Here is an 18,859-nt window from a genome sequence, read left to right as displayed (position 1 = left end):
TATCACCGCCAAAGGGATAACTTCCCTTAGCATCTTCTTCTCCTTCACGCTACGTTTATGCTATGTATTCCACCAGTTATTTAAAGTACACTTTAGCTTCCTACATTTCTTGTTCTGCTCTCACCCACTAATGAGAATAATTAATTCCTCTTTTTTTTATATATATATTTCCTTGCGTTGTGTAGCTGTAGAGCGCAAAGGCTCAGCGCTCGAGCTTTCTTCAAGGACCTGTTCTCCAAAGCTTCCCTTCCCCCCAGCTCGGGTGCTCTCTCTTCAGTTCGCTCCAATCTTCTTCAAAAGCATCCAGCCCCAAATTGGGTATCAGACTCCAATTAAAACCAAAGTAGCAAAGCACGATGATCTAATTTCACATTAAATAAATGTTCTTAATAAAGTCTCAAGCAGTGCTGTCGTGTTGCAACCATTTATTATCAAACATTTCTAAGTCATAGGTAAGCCAATGATCCCAATAATTAAGGATACCACCTTCGACAAGCGTACTTTGAATTTTTGCAAACAAGTGATCGATGTGGAATAAGCTATTTGGCAAGTCTGAATGCAAACTGCACTGCGCCCATTCCTCGAAGTGAAAGACTTGTGAAATCATCTCTCACATTCTACTAGAACCGGGCTATGAAGGTGGTGTGGGACAACACTCGGTTTTGAGAAAGTCTTCAGATTGTCGAGTAAGAATGAGCCAAGATGGACTATACGTGATAACACTGCGCATTTACTCCAACGAGGATGAGAAGGCTGGGGTGCGAAGGCACGTATCCTCCCGTGCGCATGTGTGGGGTGCATGCACACGGCCGGGGCAGTAGTTCTTTATAACGCTGCTCTCCTAACCACTGAAGCTGGTGCCTCTACCATATGTTGTAGTGCCTGATGCCAGGGAGGCCCTATGATAACTTCGTTTTAACACGCTCTAGAGAAACCGGGTGCACCCCTATGGAGTCTGGCAAGTTGCGAGCACCCCGGAAGTTTACAAGACCTTTCCCAGCAGCCTGCTCCTTTCTAGCTGTGCATTTCATAACTACCCATTTTTACATTTCACCATCTCAGCCCCTTCTCCAACGATCGAAGCTAGGCTGCACTTGAATGGTATTCCCCTCTGAATATCATATAATTGGCACATTAGCTTAGTGTGCTCCACCCTCCAACTCAAAGGGATGGCTACCAATAAATTAATCTTGGTAGGATACTTCAATTAGGAAGCAGACGGTCTTCTTTCCTTTTAAAAATGCATGCGATTGAATCTGATTGCCTGTGAAAGCAAGCGGCCGACTGCACCTCCCAGAGCAAAGTGGGGCAGGCGCTGCCTTGACAGAGCTCTGATCAGGACCACCCAGACCTCGACTCTCCCAATCCAGCTAAGTGATGTGATGACTGCTATGGGCCAACAAAGACGGACGCGCTACTTTTTACTTTTGTTCCACTGCTGGTGGGAGGCTAGGGCACCAGTTCGCTTCCCCTCTTGCTCCACAGACCAAACTGGTGGCAATGACAATTCATCAAAGGTGGACTGGGAAAGGAGAGGGGTAGAGACCAGACCCACGAAGCGCTGAAGAACTGGCTGCTGCCATTGTGCTCCAGGCTGCAATGCCAATGACACCGCTCTAGTCTTCTGGGACTAGCACCAAGCGCCCCAAGCTCCCTTCCAGTGGATGCGGCTAAACCGAGCAAACAGACCTGCTGGGGGAAGGGGCAGGGGCTGGGATCACACAGTGCTGGGGCCAGCCAACATCAGGGCACGGACGAGTGACAGCAGTCACGGAGATGGCAGCCTGCAGCGCCCTGAAGAGGAGCAGGTGAAGACGCAGTTCCACAACTTTGCTGCAAGGAGGGAATTTAAAAGGCAGCTCTTGCGATGCGCAATTCAGCCGACGGCTGTCGGCTGCAGGTATGTGCACTGCCCTGGGGGAAACCGTGCCCATTTCATCTCCAGGGAGATTTTACTTGAACAAATCCACTGTGCAGCGGTAACCGCACCGCAGAACGCCTCGCAAGGAGCACGCGCTAAGAACGCCAGCCCTGGTTGGAAATGCTGCAGACTCCACGGGAAGGAGAGGAAAGAAAGCACTCGAGTGACACTCCACTCAGCCCCGTTAACTCTCTCCCTGCTGCGCCAGCCAGACTCAACTTCACTCTCCTCCGCCCACGCTTTGCAGCCTCGAGTCCCTGCAGCGCTCGAACCCCTTTTGTTTGCACCATAACGCTGATCCCGTCTCGAAAAACCTGCGTTGACCGACCGGACCAGAGCACCCCCCAAGCCCAGGTGCGGCCTTGTTTACGTGCTTCCCTCACCTGCTTAAACACACCCCGCGGCACAACGGGCACAGCAATGCCCCCCAGAGAGCTAACCTTTGCCGCACGTTAACTTCAGCACTTGAAGAGCTCCGTCACGCTGCTTTACACAGCCACCGAGCACTCTGCGCAGCCGCAAAGGTGTGGATACCGGGGGGAAAAACCCCCCAAACCAAAACCCAGCATGGTGTGTTCACAACACAGCAGGGAAATCCAAGCTTTCAACAAATGGCTGTTTACAGCCTGAAAGGAAGCAGAGGATTGTCCCCAATCTGAACACCATATTGCAGACTCGAATTTAGCCTTCGCCTAGCAATCCGAGACCTTTTCGACCTTCATTTCTGCAGCACCGTGTGCTTACGGCCAACCCAAATTTCACCAGCCTCTCTCCAACGTGCGAACAGGCTCAGCTCAGCGGCTTCAACACCCCAGAGCTCAGTGGACTCTCCTGGCCTCTCACCAGCTCTGGACCACAGGGACAAGCAGCTTTCCTGGTGTAAAATCCACTGGCTTCAATGGAACTGCAGCAAGGAGGATTTTTTTCCATGAAGTTTTTTTCCAGGAGATGACACCAGTGCCCACAGTTGTAGAGCATTACTCTAGACACACAAACGAGTCTCAGAGCTCACTGTGCTGGCCAGGGTCTCTGACCGGAAAACAAAGTGCCTTTCTCTGAAATCTGCTCAGAATCGATGCTTTTTTCCTCCAAGAGCCTCAGTAAAAAGCTTGATCCAAAAATAAATGGGAGCTCAATATGCAGTGAGCACCCAGGCTCCTGGCAGACAGGAGCCAGCAGCAAAAACCAGTGCAGCATTTCCTTTTAGCACAAGCCACACTGTCCTGAGCAATAGCTGTTGCAGAGGAACAGGTTTTACAAACGCCCAAGAAGCGCTGGGGGGAACCTGTTGCCAGCCCACACGGTGTATTACAGTACATGGTAAGCTTCGCACAGGAAGGAGTGGGAGCGGGGAGGACCAGCTAACTAGGTTTCACCGACACAGATGAGCTTTCCTGCCTACACAACAGAGTAACTGTGTGTGTACACATGGCGTGAGCAGCAACTGCAGGCTGAGCCACGCTGCAAGCACGGCTACGTGCTTACAAAAGGCTTGCCAGCACCCTGCGTGGACACGGACGGTTAGTCCACGTGCAGGCCAGGACCTGGTCAGAGACACGGAAAAAAATAAATCTGCCGCGCAGACCACTCTCTCATTCCAGAGACGTGGCCCACAAAGGCAATCGGTGCCCAGACACACAACGAGATGGTCTGCCGTGGCCTGCAGTCTCCCTGGTCTGCGTTTCTATCCTGCAGGTGAAGGCAGTCCCTCGCTCGTGCCACCATTCAACCTCCCCTCCGAAGGGCCGGGCAACCCACGCCCTTCTTCCCTACACGTCCTCTCCGACCGACCGAGAAGGGCTCGCACACACGAACATCAAAACCCCACAGCACTGCACACCGCACACGCAGGGAAGTTACAGAGAAGACAACACGCAGTGGGCAGGAACATGCATGAGGGCTCCCCCAGTGCAACTGGGCGGGGAGGGGGCGGAGGGGGAGTTGCGAATCTTCCTCTAACTATACACCTAGGTCACTGGGAGAAGCAAAAACACACTCCACAACTACTAGCTTGACACAGCTGCATTATTACCTTCACTTTTTCTCTTCTCAGGCAGCAGAAAAGACAATTTTCATCAAAAGACCAATCAGAAACACCTTCGGGCTCACAGTCTGTAAATCAGAGGAATAGCAAATTACTTAATATTCATAAAACACGACATAACTGGTGCCAGAGAGAAACACCACATTAAATACCTGTTTCACAACATTCTTGCCTAGATTCTGCAGATGCAGGTGTGATTTCGGCCATATTTCTAAATCCCAGATTACAAAACTACCCACATTTGGTCTACACACAACGAAACTGGGGGGGTTTGTTTTGTTTTTTTCCAAGCAACACCAAATCCACTGCCAGCTACATAAAGATGAACGCACACTCATTAGTAATTTTAGCCAATATGAAACTAACTGTGAGCACTGCCTGGGGGAGGGGAAAAAGCATAAATCTCCACGGTAACACACATTTTCTAGAGGCAGAGCTGGGGTTGCTTCTGTCATTAGAAATGCAGAACAAGACACAAAAATAGAGATTGAATACCTTTAAACAAACTGAGATCTTTTAATAATCCAGGTCCAAACAGCCCTTCTAGAATACTTTCAAACCCTAAAAGCAAAGAAAAGAATTGTTAGCTTTCTAGATCAAGAACGTCGCTGCCAGAATATTTACAATAGCAGGTCTATATTTATCTGTTCCCAGAACAGATCTGAACGTGTTTTCTCCTAGTACTCCCAAGATGTACGGTGAATTGAGGACTGAACTGCGGCACATCACAACAGCATCTTGGGTCCGCTTCAACCCCTGCACTTTCCCAGCGAACTGGGCTCAATAAAGAGCAGTGGGGGGCACTAACAGAAATCATTACGATAAGAAAAAGGCAAGTTTGAGCTTCCACAATGCGCTGCGCAATTCCAGGCACTTTCCTTTAAAAAAAAAAAAAAATTAAAAACCAAACCTGCTCTCACTAAAGCCTCCAAGTTCAACGTCAAAAATGTGTATTTTCCAAGGTGCCAAGCCCTCTGGCAGCTTCTTCACAAACTGATTCTGCCTCCCGATTTCTTGGGGACAAAGACGATTCGAAAAGGACGGGGTTTGCAGCAATCCTATCCCATTCGAGAGAGAAATGCATGTTCCAGTCGGCGTCACGACTCTGTGTTTTCAGGGAGCCCGATTTACTCGGTTGCAATGCTCTACGCCTTATTTTTTTAAAAGCAGAACAGGGATTTCAGGCCAATTTTAGCCTCTGCACAAAAAGACCGTCTCCCTACATTGCTGCCACTGTACGAGAACAGAAAGTCATGAATGTAACTCTTAGCAGCACCAAGTACATAGTACCAGAAGGAAGTGAACACTGCGAGTGCGTGGACTATACTAAAACAACGCTGGCAATTCAACCCCCCTCGTGCCTGGAAACATTTGTGCTGTAAGCGACACCCAAGATGACTGTAAACGGGAAAAAATTAAGAAAGAATATTTTTCTTTGTTCCAGCAGGTTCACCTGGCGCGTTATTATAAAGCACCTTGAGCGTAGTTAGCTGGCCGGTTCCTGCGTGCGGACCTTTCAAACACAGCCGTGAGAGACGACGATCACTTCCGCGAGACGGTGAAATGTGACTGCAGAGCTACCGAACCTGGCTGGAGGATTCAAGAGCAGGCGAACCACCTGCATGCAATTCGGGGTCAAATTCAGGCTGATGGCATCCCCTGGCAGAAAGCAACGACAAGGCTGCCCGCTCCCCAGGGGTATACACGTCCCGGCCGATGTCACGCCTTCCCTCGAGACCACCCGGGCACAGTCCAAATGGAGACCTCGAGCAGCCCCGCTCTGCCCATCACATGCTGGCAACAGCTCCAGCGCGACACTAGAAGCATTGACAACATCCGAGGTGCGAGGCAGGATCCTGGAAGCGCTTCTACCATTTACTGCTACTTGGATGGCTAAGCCGCAGCCAGGTTACGATGCCATCTGCGGCAGCACATCTAGCATCAAATACAATGCTAATATCTAGCACACGTGCTAGGGTGGGGAACAAAAGTGGAAAATGGCAAGAGTGGCGCAGTCAAATGCAGATGAGAGCGAGGAGAAAGATCAGAGGCAAGGAGGGGGAGGGAAGGAAGAAATAAAAGATCTCATCAAACTGCACCTTGTCAGGCAGGCAAGCAGTACTGCCTCCAAAGAAAGCCAGTGCAGGCTTCAGGAAGTGGCAGGAACAATGGGGAAGGGCACACCCACCTGACCTGGGGAAGAAACACAGAAGAGTCAGGGTTTTGACCCTCACGCTTATCGTTCTGACCCCTCCGCTATTACTCATGGATGACGACCCATCACCATCCGCTCCCGGCCTGACCCGGCCAACCAACCTCAGCCCCTTTCACTTTTTTTGTTGTTAGGATCCAGGGAGCTTAGAGACTCGCCTCCAAACTCGCCACTCTTAAAATAGTAACTGCCAATGACGCATACCCCACAGCTTGTCATGCATGCAACAGCACACCGAAATCCCTGCCAAGTTTTACAGCTTGGATATTGTACAATCATAGTTTGCTAGCCCACTGTTCTCACTGATGTTAATGCCACTCAGTTTTTATTAATATTAAATATTGGATTTAGCAGTTGCATAGCAACGGCAGAACATCTTATGTGCAACGCTTGACATTAAAAAAGGCAAATAAGGGAAGTATGAATGTATTCAAAAATTATACTGAGGATCGAGTAGAACAGCCATGTAGCTCAACCAAAAAAAAAAAGAAACAAAACACAACCCCGAGTGCAATACAGCAGAGACCGAATAAGACCTGCCATGTTGCGTTTGATCACTGAGGACTCCAAAAAAGCATTTGTGCACAATGAATCATGCATAAAACACTGGAAACTAAATTTTGAAATAGGAACTGTCTACTTTTTATAGTGCGTTTTCCCTGCATTGTCACTGCTCTTAGAAGCTTGAAAAGAACATTTCTTTCCCCAGTGATTTTGTCCTTTTCCATTTGGCAGATGATATTTTCCCTGCATTTCAAATGGAACAAAATTAACATGGCTGCCTTTGTCAAATCCCATTTTTTATACCTTCATCGTCTATATTAGCGTTTGATAGTTCACAGCAGCCGAAAAGCAGGGCCAGCGGAAAAGTCACAGAATGAGAGACAATTAGAGAAGAGGGAGGGGAACAAAGATCCCATAATTTCAGGGCTTTTCCTGCAATTTTTGCTATTTCAAACAATGTTCCACAGAACTGAAGCCTCTACACTTTTGAAAAACCTTGACTATTGTTACAGACAACCGGCAGAGGATGAAATCAATTTATGGTTTTTATTCTTTATAACACATTAATAATGCCCAAAAGGTTTTTCTTCACATTTTACTGGATTTTTGTGTCCATTAGAAATTATATCTTGTCAAGTGTAGAAGGCTCTATGGTGATAGAAAATTAGTAATACGAGAGTGAGCGAGTGAAAGAAAGAACGAGAATGAAAGAAAACTCTGCTAGCTGCTTGGACAGCGGACTTTTATAATAAGCCTAATTTTCTTATATTGCTAACAACTTCAATTTGGAAATGCTTTTTTAAGTATGAGAGTTAGCCTATGTGCTCCAAGAAGTTCTCTAGCAAAAACTAGGGAAAGTGGACACGACTGACATCCCGATTTGTAAAACTGTAAAAAAATCCCCCGCACATGCCGGCAGAAAGACCAATCCCCCCAAATCGCACATGAGCACACCTCTGTACATGCCACATTTTGAGCCCCATCGCACTGCAAACTAAGAGGCTGTGGCACCATTACCCCAGCACAGAGCACTGAAAAGAAACGTGAATTCTCTCCTCCGCGCCCGTCCAGAGCTGCCCTCGGGGCCTGGACACGCTACGGGAACATTGGGAAGGGACCTCACAAGACCCCTCCAGTGCCGACGAAGCAGGTGGACGACCAAGTTTTCGGGCTCTGGCACAGAGCGCCGAGGCCCTTTTGCTTCTTCATTGAGACGCCCTTCTCTCTCAGCCGTCTTCCCCACGTTTCTGCTCGCCCCTGCCCTAGCCCAGCAAGTCGACCATAGCAGACATAGCTAAGAACAGATACTTAGTCTACGTAGTTTCATAGTAGTTTGGGGTCAGAAGGGACCTAAACAGATCATCTAGTCTGACCCCCCCGCCACTGGCCGGAGCACACGCTGGGATCACACGACCCCAGACAGGTGTTCGTCCAACCTCTTTTTGAATTTACCCAAGGTCGGAGCGAGGACCACTTCCCTGGGAAGTTGGTTTCAGATCCTAGCCACCCTGACAGTGCAATAGTGCCTCCTACTCTCTAACCTGAGCCTGTTCTCCAGCAGCTTCTGGCCGTTGTTCCTCGTCACCCCAGGTGGTGCTGGGGGGAATAGGGCCCTTCCTATTTGCTGTTGATCTCCCCTGATGAGTTTGTAGGCAGCCACCAAATCCCCCGTTGGCCTCCGCTTGCTGAGGCTGAACAGGTTCAGGTCCCTCAGCCTCTCCTCACAGGGGCTGCTCTGTTGCCCTCCAACCAAGCAGATGGCCTCCTCTGAACCCTCTCTGGGCAGGCCACATCCTTTTTAAAGTGCGGTGCCCAGTACTGGACGCAGTACTTCAACTGCGGCCTGACCAAAGTCACGTAGAGAGGGAGGATCACCTCTCTGGACCGGCTTGAGGTGCATCTTTGGATGCACGACAAGGTGCGGTTGGCTTTGCTGGCTGCGGTCTGGCATTGGCAGCTCATGTTCATCTTGGAGTCAATAATGACTCCAAGATCCCTTTCCGAAAGAAGATCCTAAAGAAAGATCCTAAAAAAAGACATCTCTTCCCATTCTTTATTTCTAACCTGTGGGTGGGTACCAGGGTAGGCGAGACGCCACGCACAAATGAGGACCAGGGAGCCAGGATGCTAAGAGCAGCTTCAATAAACCATTTCTAAAAGAGCGGTGGTGCAATACCTTAGCGAGAGGGCTAATCAGGCTGTCACACCTCTGGCCCTCTTTTAGACCTTGTGCTGAACTAAGAACACTTACTCTGCTTATGCTATAGCAACGGCACTTAAAATAAGAGTGATGCACAAGCAAAGACTAGAGAGTCCTGTAAATTTTTCTCCCTCCAAGAGCCCAGAACCAAACATTCCAGCTACTTTAGCTGTATCCTTTTATCCTCCTCTTCCAGACTTCTCCAAGGTGTTTGCTGTCCCAAGATTACACAGGATCCCTCATCCTGCAATCCCATCTGCACACCTCCACAAGTCACATGGGCCATGTCCAGACACGCACAAATTGCTGCAGCGCATGCCCCTGCACGTGCACTTCGTTGTGGGACAATTTGTCCCGCAAAGGGCAAACTGCCCTTGCCCAGGTCCTCTTGGCTCTGCAGCCAGGGAGAGCTGGAGGCTGGGGCTAGTGCCAGTGCTGGCCCCAGCAGTCTTCCCTGGTGGCCTGGAGTAGCAGGGGCACAGGTGGGGCAGCACGGAGGCCTGGCCGGCATCCGAAGAGTTGCTCTGGATGGCCTGGCCTCTGTGCGCACTGGCACAGGCTTGTTGAGCTTGCATTGCACCATTTTTTGCTCCAGTTTTGGGGGGTTTTGTTGCTACTTACCATGTAGTGAATTTAGGAACCATGCCGCAAATCTGCAATACGGGACACACTTGAACATTCACTGTGTGCAGTTTGCGGCACCACAAAAAGGTGTGTGGTACCGCAAACCACACATGCTTGCACACGGGGACCCACCCATGGAGTCCCGCTGAACTCCATGGGACTCTCCAGGCACATGGAGATTCACTCACACAGTCCAGATTACCAGACTAAAACCCTTTGTTTGCAAGGCAAATATACTGAGTCTGAATCAAAGGGATTGTCCTTTCTGTGTAAAGCACCCTGCACACCTCGGATAGAAAGACCTGGGCAAAAATTAAACAAAACAGAAGCTGCAATGTAAGAACAGCACTCGCAGTTTATTTACGGGCCCTGCTCTTATCAAGCATTTGGGAAGAATCCCACCACTGCTGTCTGAAGAGCCCACCAAACCGAGCACAGAAATGGGCGGTTTGTGCAGAACCCGAGAAGCGTGTTCTACCTGCTTTCTGGAAGATCTGAATTGTTATTAAGTCGTATATGTGGGTTTACACCAGGTCACTGCAGGTACCCGTGCTGGGATCTAGCTGGAGAACAAAATCCTGTTGTAAGAGAGGTCAGGTAACGCTGGGGTTACTCCCCAAATCTGCCAAATACTTTGATAACGACCCCAAGATGCACAGAAACATGGAGCTGTTACTGCAAAGGGGTAAAAACAGCAGGGCTCTCTTTATACCTCCACCCACCTTGCCAGGACTGAAGGGGGATGGGGGGCTGCGTGTGCACGCACACATACACACACGCATGTGCGCATCACGTGAGCACATGGTCTCAAATAAGAATAGTATAAAATCTCTCCGTAAACAAATGAAGCTATGGCAGCAAACAAAATGTCAGCTTTTCCCCTTAAACTATTTGGACAGCATCAAGCTGCAAGATGGGCTGCGCCTGACATTTAGTTCCAAACCTTCATTATACTGTGTAAATAGTTAATCATGACGACCTGCTGCCACCTGCCATTGCAGCCCGGGCGAGCTCCGGGCCCGACTGAAATTCCAAGGGCCCCGAGCCATCCCGGTGCCACGTAGCTGTCCCAGAAGGGCGTGACGGCATCCACCGAGACGTATTTTGTTTGCTATCTGAAAGCTGAGTCAGGCAAAGAGACAACAATAAAACGTGTCGCGTGTGGCAAAGATGGCACCGACTGTTCTCGTCATACCTGAATGACTCATAACGTAAAACAAAAGAGCAGCAACAGGAAACAAAGCAGTTACCTCCGAGACACAGTCTGGGTACTACCGAGGTCAACGAGAAAAAGAAGCTGCTCCTCAGTAACTGCAGTCATTCGAAAGTGTTGTCTCTGCATAGCCTCACTAGCGGGAATGGCCAGCTGTGGCTACCGGGCGCTCGGAGACAACGGATGTCACCAAACGGAGCACATGAGCTCTGGCAGGATGTGTCCCAACACAGCTGGCCTGTGTTCCTGGGCCAAACACGTCACCCACTGTGCCACATCAGGCTGGGGCCTGCTGCAGGACAGTGAGCAACGTGTTCCCCTTGCCTAGGGGTCCGCATACCCCTCTGTGCTGGGTCCTGTGCTGACCCATGCCTCGTGCAGAGGTTGGCGCAGGGCACCATGGGACCTGGGGAATCCCCAGTGCCCCACGCCTCTGCGCAGGGACCCGTGCTGCCCCAGGCTTCACATAGAGGCCCAGGTCAGCATGGGTCCTGGGGTGGAGGCACAGGGTGCGGGGAATTCCTTGGATAGCTACCACACATCTCTTTGCCAGGACCTGCACCAACCCATGCCTCTGTGTGAAGCACGGGTCTGTGTGGGTCCCAGCACACATCCCAGCATGGAGACACGGGGCCGTGAGGGTCCCATTATGGAAGCACAGGGCACTGGGATTCACCAGGTCCCTTTCATCCACACTGGGACCACACAGGCTTCCCCCACTTATGGAGACATGCCTCTCAAGGTCCCCAAGACGCAGAGGGTGCATCATAGCAAGCAGGGAACGCCCAGCAAGTACTCCCAGGCTTTGAAGGGCCAAGCCTGCACAAGAGTCTCCAGGGTGCACAGGATCGGGCCCATAAGTACCTGGAGCACCTGCCCAGGGCAGCTGGAAAATGCAGGAAGCTCGGAGCTGCCTGTGCTCTCCCAACACAGGGCAAACAGACGTCCACTGCCATAGGGCAGCACTTTTTTACACTACCTTTTGCTGTGGCCACCAACGTGGCATGACAAAGAGTAGATGGGGAGAGTGAGTCGGGGGGAAATGAAGGTGACACTTTCCAAAGGAGTTGCTTGCTGATGGATATCCTCGGAGACGGCCTCTGCACAGCCCCGCTTAGGACCATAAGAAAGCAGGGCTGGAAGGGACCTCACAAGGACATCTAGTCCAGCCCCCCGTTCCAGGCAGGATCCAGCCATGTGTCCCTCCAACCTGCTCTGGAAAACTTCCAGGGACAGAGATCCCACCACATTTCTGGGTGCCTGTTCCAGTGCTTGACCACCTCCAGCGTCAGAAAATCCTTCCTCACCTCCACCCTCAACTTCTGCTGCAGCTTGAGGCTGCTGCTTCCAGTCCGGTCCCCTGCGGCCACAGAAAAAACACCCATCTCCACCCTCTCTGTCATCGCCCTTCAAGGATTTGAAGACTGTGATCAAAGAATCACTTCCCTTGATTTGCAACCGATGCTCCTGTTAACATAACCCACGTAGCTGTTGGCTTTTCCGGCAACAAGAGCACTGTTGGCTCACGGTCAGCTTGTGGTCCACTGTCACCCCAAGTCCTTCTCTGCAGTGCTACAGTCCAGCCAGTCACTCCCCCGGCTGTACTTGGGCATGCCTTTCTTGCATCCAAAAGTGCAGGACTTTGCACTCGTCCTTGGCGAATCTCATCTGGTTGCTTTCAGACCAGTTTTCCAGCCCTGCCCTCCAGAGTCTGCAACCCCGCACAACGTGGTGTCATCTGCCAGTCTGCTTAAGCGTGCACTTGATCCCATCATCCAGGTCATTAATGAAGGTGCTGAACAGGACAGACCCCTGAGGAATCGCGCTTGATAGCTCTTCCCAATTAGACATTGAACCACCGATGACTACTCGTTGAGCACAATGATTTGATCAGTTATGTATCCACTTACAGTCCTTCCGTCTAGTCTGTATTTCCTTAGCTTGTTACTGAGAATGTCATGGGAAATGATGTTAAAAACCTTGCTGAAGTCAAGGTATATCACATCCACAGCTCCTTCCCCATTACACTCTGTCACCAAATCATAGAAGGAAATCCGGTTGGTCAAGCATGACTTGCACTTGGTGAATCCAGACCGACTGCTCCCGATCACCTCGGTCACCTCTTGGTGCTTTGCGATAGATTCCTTGGGGTGCACGATCTTTCAGGTATCTAGGTCAGGCTGACTGGTCTGTAATCTCCTGCACCGTCCTTCTCTTTCTTAAAGATGGGCGCTACATTTGCCCTTTTGCAATCATCTGGGACCTCAGCTGACCTCCACGAGTTCTCAAAGAGGATAGCTAATAGCTCAGCCAATTTCTTCAGTACCCTCGGGTGCATCCCACCCAGCCCTGCCAACCTGAAAGCACCCAGCTTCTCTACACGATCTCTAACCTGTTTCTCCACTGCTCTCGGCTGTACATCTCCTGCCTCATCTTTGCTGCCAACTGCACTCGTCATCTGGTAGCTGCCACTATTTGGGAAGATTGAAGTAAAAAAGGCATTAAATACTTCAGTCTTTTCTGCATCGTTTGTAACTAGATTACTTCTGCAATCTGTGAGGGACCGATGGTTTCCTGGTCTTCCTCTTACTGCTGACATATTTGTAGAATCCCCTTTCATTGCCTTTTACGTCCCTTGCCAGCTGCACCTCAAATTGTGCCGTGGCCTCCCTAATTTTCTCCTTGCAGGCCTGCGTGGTACTCTTACACCACAGTAGGAGGGCCAAGTTTCCATGTTTTGTAGGATTGCGTTTTGCGTTTCAGCTCAATGAAGGCTGCTGTTTTGCCACGCTGGTCTCCTGTTGCACTTCTCATTCTTGTCACATGGAGCTAGCTTGCTCCTGTACCCCTAATGCAGCCAGCTCTCCTGGACTCCTTTCTCCTCAGATGTGCCTACCAGTTCCCCGAGTTTGTTCAAGTCTGCTTTTCTGAAGTCCAGTGTCTTTATTTTGCTGCTCTCCTTCCTTCCTGCCTCCCCTTAGGGTCCTGAACTCTATCACTTCATGCTCACCGGCACCCAAATTATCGTGCACCTTCACATTCTCAATCAATCCCTCCCTGCTTGCAAGCAGCAGGTGAAGACGACCTTCCCCTCTAGTCGGCCTCTCTACCACCTGCATCAAGAAGTCATCCTCAACACACTTCACGAATGTGCTGGACTGCTTGGGGAAGTCTGGCAAACACGTCAACGCTGAGGAAAGTGAGATGAGGTGTTCCAATTAAACGAGGCTTTCAGAAGCGGCTGTCAGACCTAGATACCGTATCAAATGGAGCAGTGCTGGGTAAAAAGATGCAGAACAGCTGAGACTTCCATGTTGAAAGCAGGTTATCACTGCTGTTTCAGCCTGAAAAGCTTTCAGGTAAACCACAATTACACAAACCCAAGCCATTTCTGTATGCAAAGGGAAACAATGACCTTTAACATAATCACCAAAGGCTCAAAAAAAGTGAAAAATCTAAGCATCTTAGTCCTATCCAAAATAAAGCTCTAGGCCCTCTAACCTCCTAGTGGCTGGAGCATGATCTCCCCAAAAGTGAGAAAGACGTTTTGGAGGGCGCACAGAAGATTGAAAATCTAATTTAGGTGGCAAAACTCCTGGAGGATGATGCAGTCCTGGAACACAACAGACAGAGGCTCATCCAGCAAAGCCTCTTCTTGCAGATATCTGTAACCAAAAAGCCACCTGTTGTGAGGATGGAATAAGGAACTCTCCCCAAAAAGCTCCAAGGAAGCACCATTCACTAAGCTAGGACATTACCGCCTGTTCCCTGATCCGAAAATAAAAGACAACCGACCCACCATCTGAGATCCCTTGTGATCGCAGGATGCCTGAAGACATTACAAATAGAGGGCAGAGAAGTGCACCTTAAATCAAAGAAAAAAGAAACTTAGCCATTTTGGTGCAATAAATAGTCCAGAGCAGATAATGAAGACAGGGAGGAGCGTGGAGAAAAGCTCACCTGCTACCCACTGACAAAAGCACTTGTTCTCCCAGGAGCATCCAGCTGAAAGGCAAACGGTTTCACAGACTGTAGCAAGGTTTTGAGAGTCTCTGCTGAAACTGTTAGATGAGAAATAATCAATATTACATGACGCCAGCAGCAAAGGGAAGCAAGTCCTGATAGAAATGTAAAACGAGCCCCACTTCCTGGGCTAAAAGCATGGCGACACTAGCACCAATGCAACGAGACCACAACGGCTCGAGATTTGACCCACCTTTCTGACCCGCCAAAACAACACGTGGAAAATCACAGTCAAAATTCAAGTTTCGGCCCAACTGGATCCTCTCTGCTATAAACTCTCCGTCCAGTGCCAAGGCGGAGCAAAACGGAAGAAAATGTGTATTGCTGCTTGGGGCAGAAACATGCCAGCATTTTTGTTTGCACTCTCGCCTCAACAAAGGGACCACGCCTGCTGGTCTGATGATCTACAACTTAAAATATGCTGGCAGACAAGCTCTTTGCCAGCAAGATGGAGGCTCACGGGGTGTATGCAACAATGCCAACAAGTCCCACGGCGCCATCTTCTTAGAGTAACGGCAAGGAAGCACCCTCCTATTCCAGTCAACATGGCACATGGTGACCAGTAGCGTCCCCCCAGGGCTCAGTACTCAGACCAGTACTCTTTAATATATTCATAAATGATCTGGATTTGGGTGTCAGAAGCAGACTGGCTAAGTTTGCAGATAATACCAAACTATGGGGAAGTGTGGTCACTGTAGAGGACAGGCTGGCAATTCAGGCTGACCTGGACAGGCTCGCAAGGTGGGTGGATCAAAACCTGATGACATTCAACATACAGAAATGCAAGGTGCTCCACATTGGGAGAAAAAACCCCACATCACGCTTATAGACTCACTAGCACCAAGGCCAAAAGAGACTTGAGGGTCACGGTGGACCACAAGATGAACATGAGCCACCAATGTGATGCCGCTGCCAGCAAAGCAAATATAACTCTGGCTTGCATCTACCGATGCATCTCAAGCAAGACCCAGGATGTCATCCTCCTGCTTTACACAGCCTTGGTGAGGCCGCAGCTGGAGTACTGTGTCCAATTCTGGGCTCCACACTTTGGGAAGGACGTGGAGAAGCTTGAGAGGGTCCAGAGCAGAGCCACATGCATGATGAGAGGTCAAGAGAGCAGGCCTTATGAAGAGAGACTGAGAGCCGTGGGACTCTCCAGCCTGGAGAAGTGCAGGCTCAGGGGGACTTGGTGGCAGCCTGTAAGTATATCAGGGGTGTGCACCAGGAACTGGGGGAACGCCTGTTCACCAGGGCATCCCATGAATATGCTGGCAGACGAGGTCTAATGGTCACAAACTGCTGGAAGACCATTTTAGACTGGACACAAGGAAAAACTTCTTTACCATCCGAGTCACCAGAGTCTGGAACAGACTCCCCCCAGAAGTGGTGCAGGCACCCGCTCTGGATTTGTTCAAGAAACGCCTGGATGCTTATCTTGCTGGATGATCCCTTGGGCAGGGGGGGCTGGACCCAGGGATCTCGCACGGTCTCTTCCAGCCCCATCTATGAAATCTATTCAAGCTGAAACACTACTGCTACGTTGCCTATCAGCACTCCCACAATAAAAGCTCGAGTAAAAGCAAAAAGGGCTCAATAGCTCATCTGCCACCCTCACGGGTGCCTGAGGAATTTGACTTGATATCCCACGAGTCATGAACAGTCACATCTTGGAAGCTGCTCCCACAGTTAGGACTGGACACAGCTGCAACGATGACTGCCCATGTGAATGGAAAACCAAAGCTGGCACTTCCTCGAAAGCCCGCCACTGAAGAGACCTGGAAGAGCCAAAAGTGTGTTTGTGGAAGGCCATTCGTCACCAGTCAGCACCGACACCTCGGGCTCAGGGCTGCAGGGCTGTGAGATGCTCGAGCAGTCCCAAACGCTGCTTTCCTTGGAGCTTCCCAGAGCGCAGCAGGTCATCCTGCAAGTGTGAATAAGCAGAGGCCACGTTTTCATTAACTTCTATTTCTTTGCTGACATAACACTAATGAGTTAGCGTAACGTGAGCTTGTCAGCTTGAGCTAAGGAAGCTGGGGAAGTTAAAACTAGATTCCAGCTCTCCGCATATTCTGTTGCATCCTCTCTGCTGCCGTTTTCCACTTGGGCGTGAGACGGGCTCTAGTGGCTGGTGCCCACTCCAAGTCCTGCCAGGTCTAGGAGTACGCAGCGATGAGGGCTCCTTCCCCTTTCTAAACGCAGACAACTCACCTCTAAGGAGAGCTCTCGGGAGGGCTTTCCAGATGGACAGTCCTAAGACCTGTGATCTGATTTAACTCAATTAATGACCCTGCTTGATGGCACGCACCAGGAAGCATTCTTTGAGACTTATCACTTAACAGGAGTGAGAGATGCGTGTAATCCAAACAGGAACATATATCACCTCCTGAAAAAGCAGTTAAGGGAGATGGATACATCCAAATCCTCTCATCTTAGAGAAACGAAAGGTCTAAGGGTATGCCTATCTTTAACCTTACGGAGTAAGTCATCAAAAACATCCCCAGAAGCAACACAGTGAGGAACCATGAGATCAAGTGAGAAACACATTCAATATAGATAAAGTATCAGGGTCGATGGTGCAATTAATTAAACTGAATACACCGAGACCTTGCTTATGGATCACTATTCATGGAACAGCATGGAGCAGTAAGGCCTGCGGAGGGGTACCAGCTGGTGTCTGCTACCAGCCAAATCGTATCACCGGCAGGCTGACTGGCTCCACAATCACCAACCTAGAATTAAGTCCCCACTGCATGAGCACTTGCACACACACATACTTAGTGGAATCAGCCTTTTTAAAGCACCAAGTTGAAAGCAACCGAGTCAAATCTGCTGAGAGAAAGAATTTAGACAAAAAACGTGACTGATGAGAACTGTTTAAGGACATTTTAGTAGATGCCCCAAAAGCCACAATTCCACAATGGAGAAAGAAGGTAACACTGGTTGTTAAAAACAGGGTGGCTTAGACACTAAGTGCTAGCAGCAATAAAAAAACCCCAATATAACCAATGTAAAAATCAGAGGAAGTTGACAGCAAAGAATACACACGAGGAACTAGAAATTGTAGAAAAATCGAACCAGGATGAGACCTGGAAAAACCTGACCAGCAGTTATGGCCAAGCAAGGAGGAAAGTTTGTAAGTGCATCAGTAACAAAATAAATCTGAAGAGTGGTACTGGTCCTCCCCTGACATTTCTACTGTTCCCAGCTAGTAACAACATGGAAAAGGCAGGTGCATTTAACGAACATTTCTGTTCTGCCTTCAGGAAGAAGCCAGGTGAGGTACTCTTACCCTATGATGACAACAAGAACACACATTTCCAATCTAACTGTAAGGAGGCAAATGTTAAGTACCAGCAATTTAAGTCATAAACCTTGAAAATCAGCAGGTCTGTAATTTCAGGAGCTGACCTAGGAGCTCCCTGGACCAGCGGTGATTTGTGGTAAGTCTTGGAGCACCGGGGAAGCTCCAGGGGCCGGGAAGAAAGCAAACGTTGTGCCAACAGTTAAGATGGGCGAACAGGACAGCCCAGGTAATGACAGGTCCGTCAAGCTGACATTGATCCTGGACAAAACAACGGAGCAGCAGGACTTGATTACTGAAGAATTAAAGAGGAGCAATACAATAAATGCCAATCAAGATGAGTTTGTGGAAAACAGAACTCGTTTTAAACTTGTTTCTAGGAGATGACAAGTTTGGTTAACACAAGACAATAGCACTGATGGAACAGACTTCAGATTTCCGTGAGGACTTTGACTTGGTGCCACCCATAAGATTAAGAAGCAGGAGAGGTACAAAATCAACATGGCATGCACAAAGTGAATTTAAAAACCAGCTAACTGGTAGGCAGGTGTACATCACTGCAAGGCAAGTTTATTTCTATTTCTGTAGGGTACCACAGACCGACTCTGGCCCTGTGCTACCTGAGCAGTTGCTAGGGCGAGAATAGTCACTACCGATAGACGGCATGTGATATGAAGATCGGGGGAGCGATAAATAAGTAAAGACTGGTCACCGATTCAGAGACCTGGATTATTTGGTAAGCAGGTGCAATCAACGTGTTTCAATGGACATACGGAAGAAACGTGTTTAGGAACTGGGAACGAATACCAGCCTTACA

The 18,859-nt window shown here is 49.4% G+C and overlaps 1 protein-coding gene across 1 annotated transcript in view; it reads right to left on the bottom strand.

Moving 5' to 3' along the window:
- LCOR (ligand dependent nuclear receptor corepressor) overlaps window positions 1-18,859 on the bottom strand; it is a 75,572-nt gene that overhangs the window by 25,081 nt on the left and 31,632 nt on the right. Inside the window, exons 2-3 of the mRNA XM_059730253.1 lie at window positions 4,461-4,526; window positions 3,954-4,033 (exon numbers count right to left, since the gene is read on the bottom strand). Of these exons, the coding sequence (XP_059586236.1) occupies window positions 3,954-4,033; window positions 4,461-4,526 (146 nt within the window). The remainder of the gene's footprint in view (window positions 1-3,953; window positions 4,034-4,460; window positions 4,527-18,859) is intronic.

The sequence above is a fragment of the Alligator mississippiensis genome, chromosome 6 (assembly GCF_030867095.1).
Source record: "Alligator mississippiensis isolate rAllMis1 chromosome 6, rAllMis1, whole genome shotgun sequence".
In the NCBI taxonomy this organism is placed as follows: domain Eukaryota; kingdom Metazoa; phylum Chordata; order Crocodylia; family Alligatoridae; genus Alligator; species Alligator mississippiensis.
This window is presented reverse-complemented; position numbering and strand designations above follow the sequence as displayed.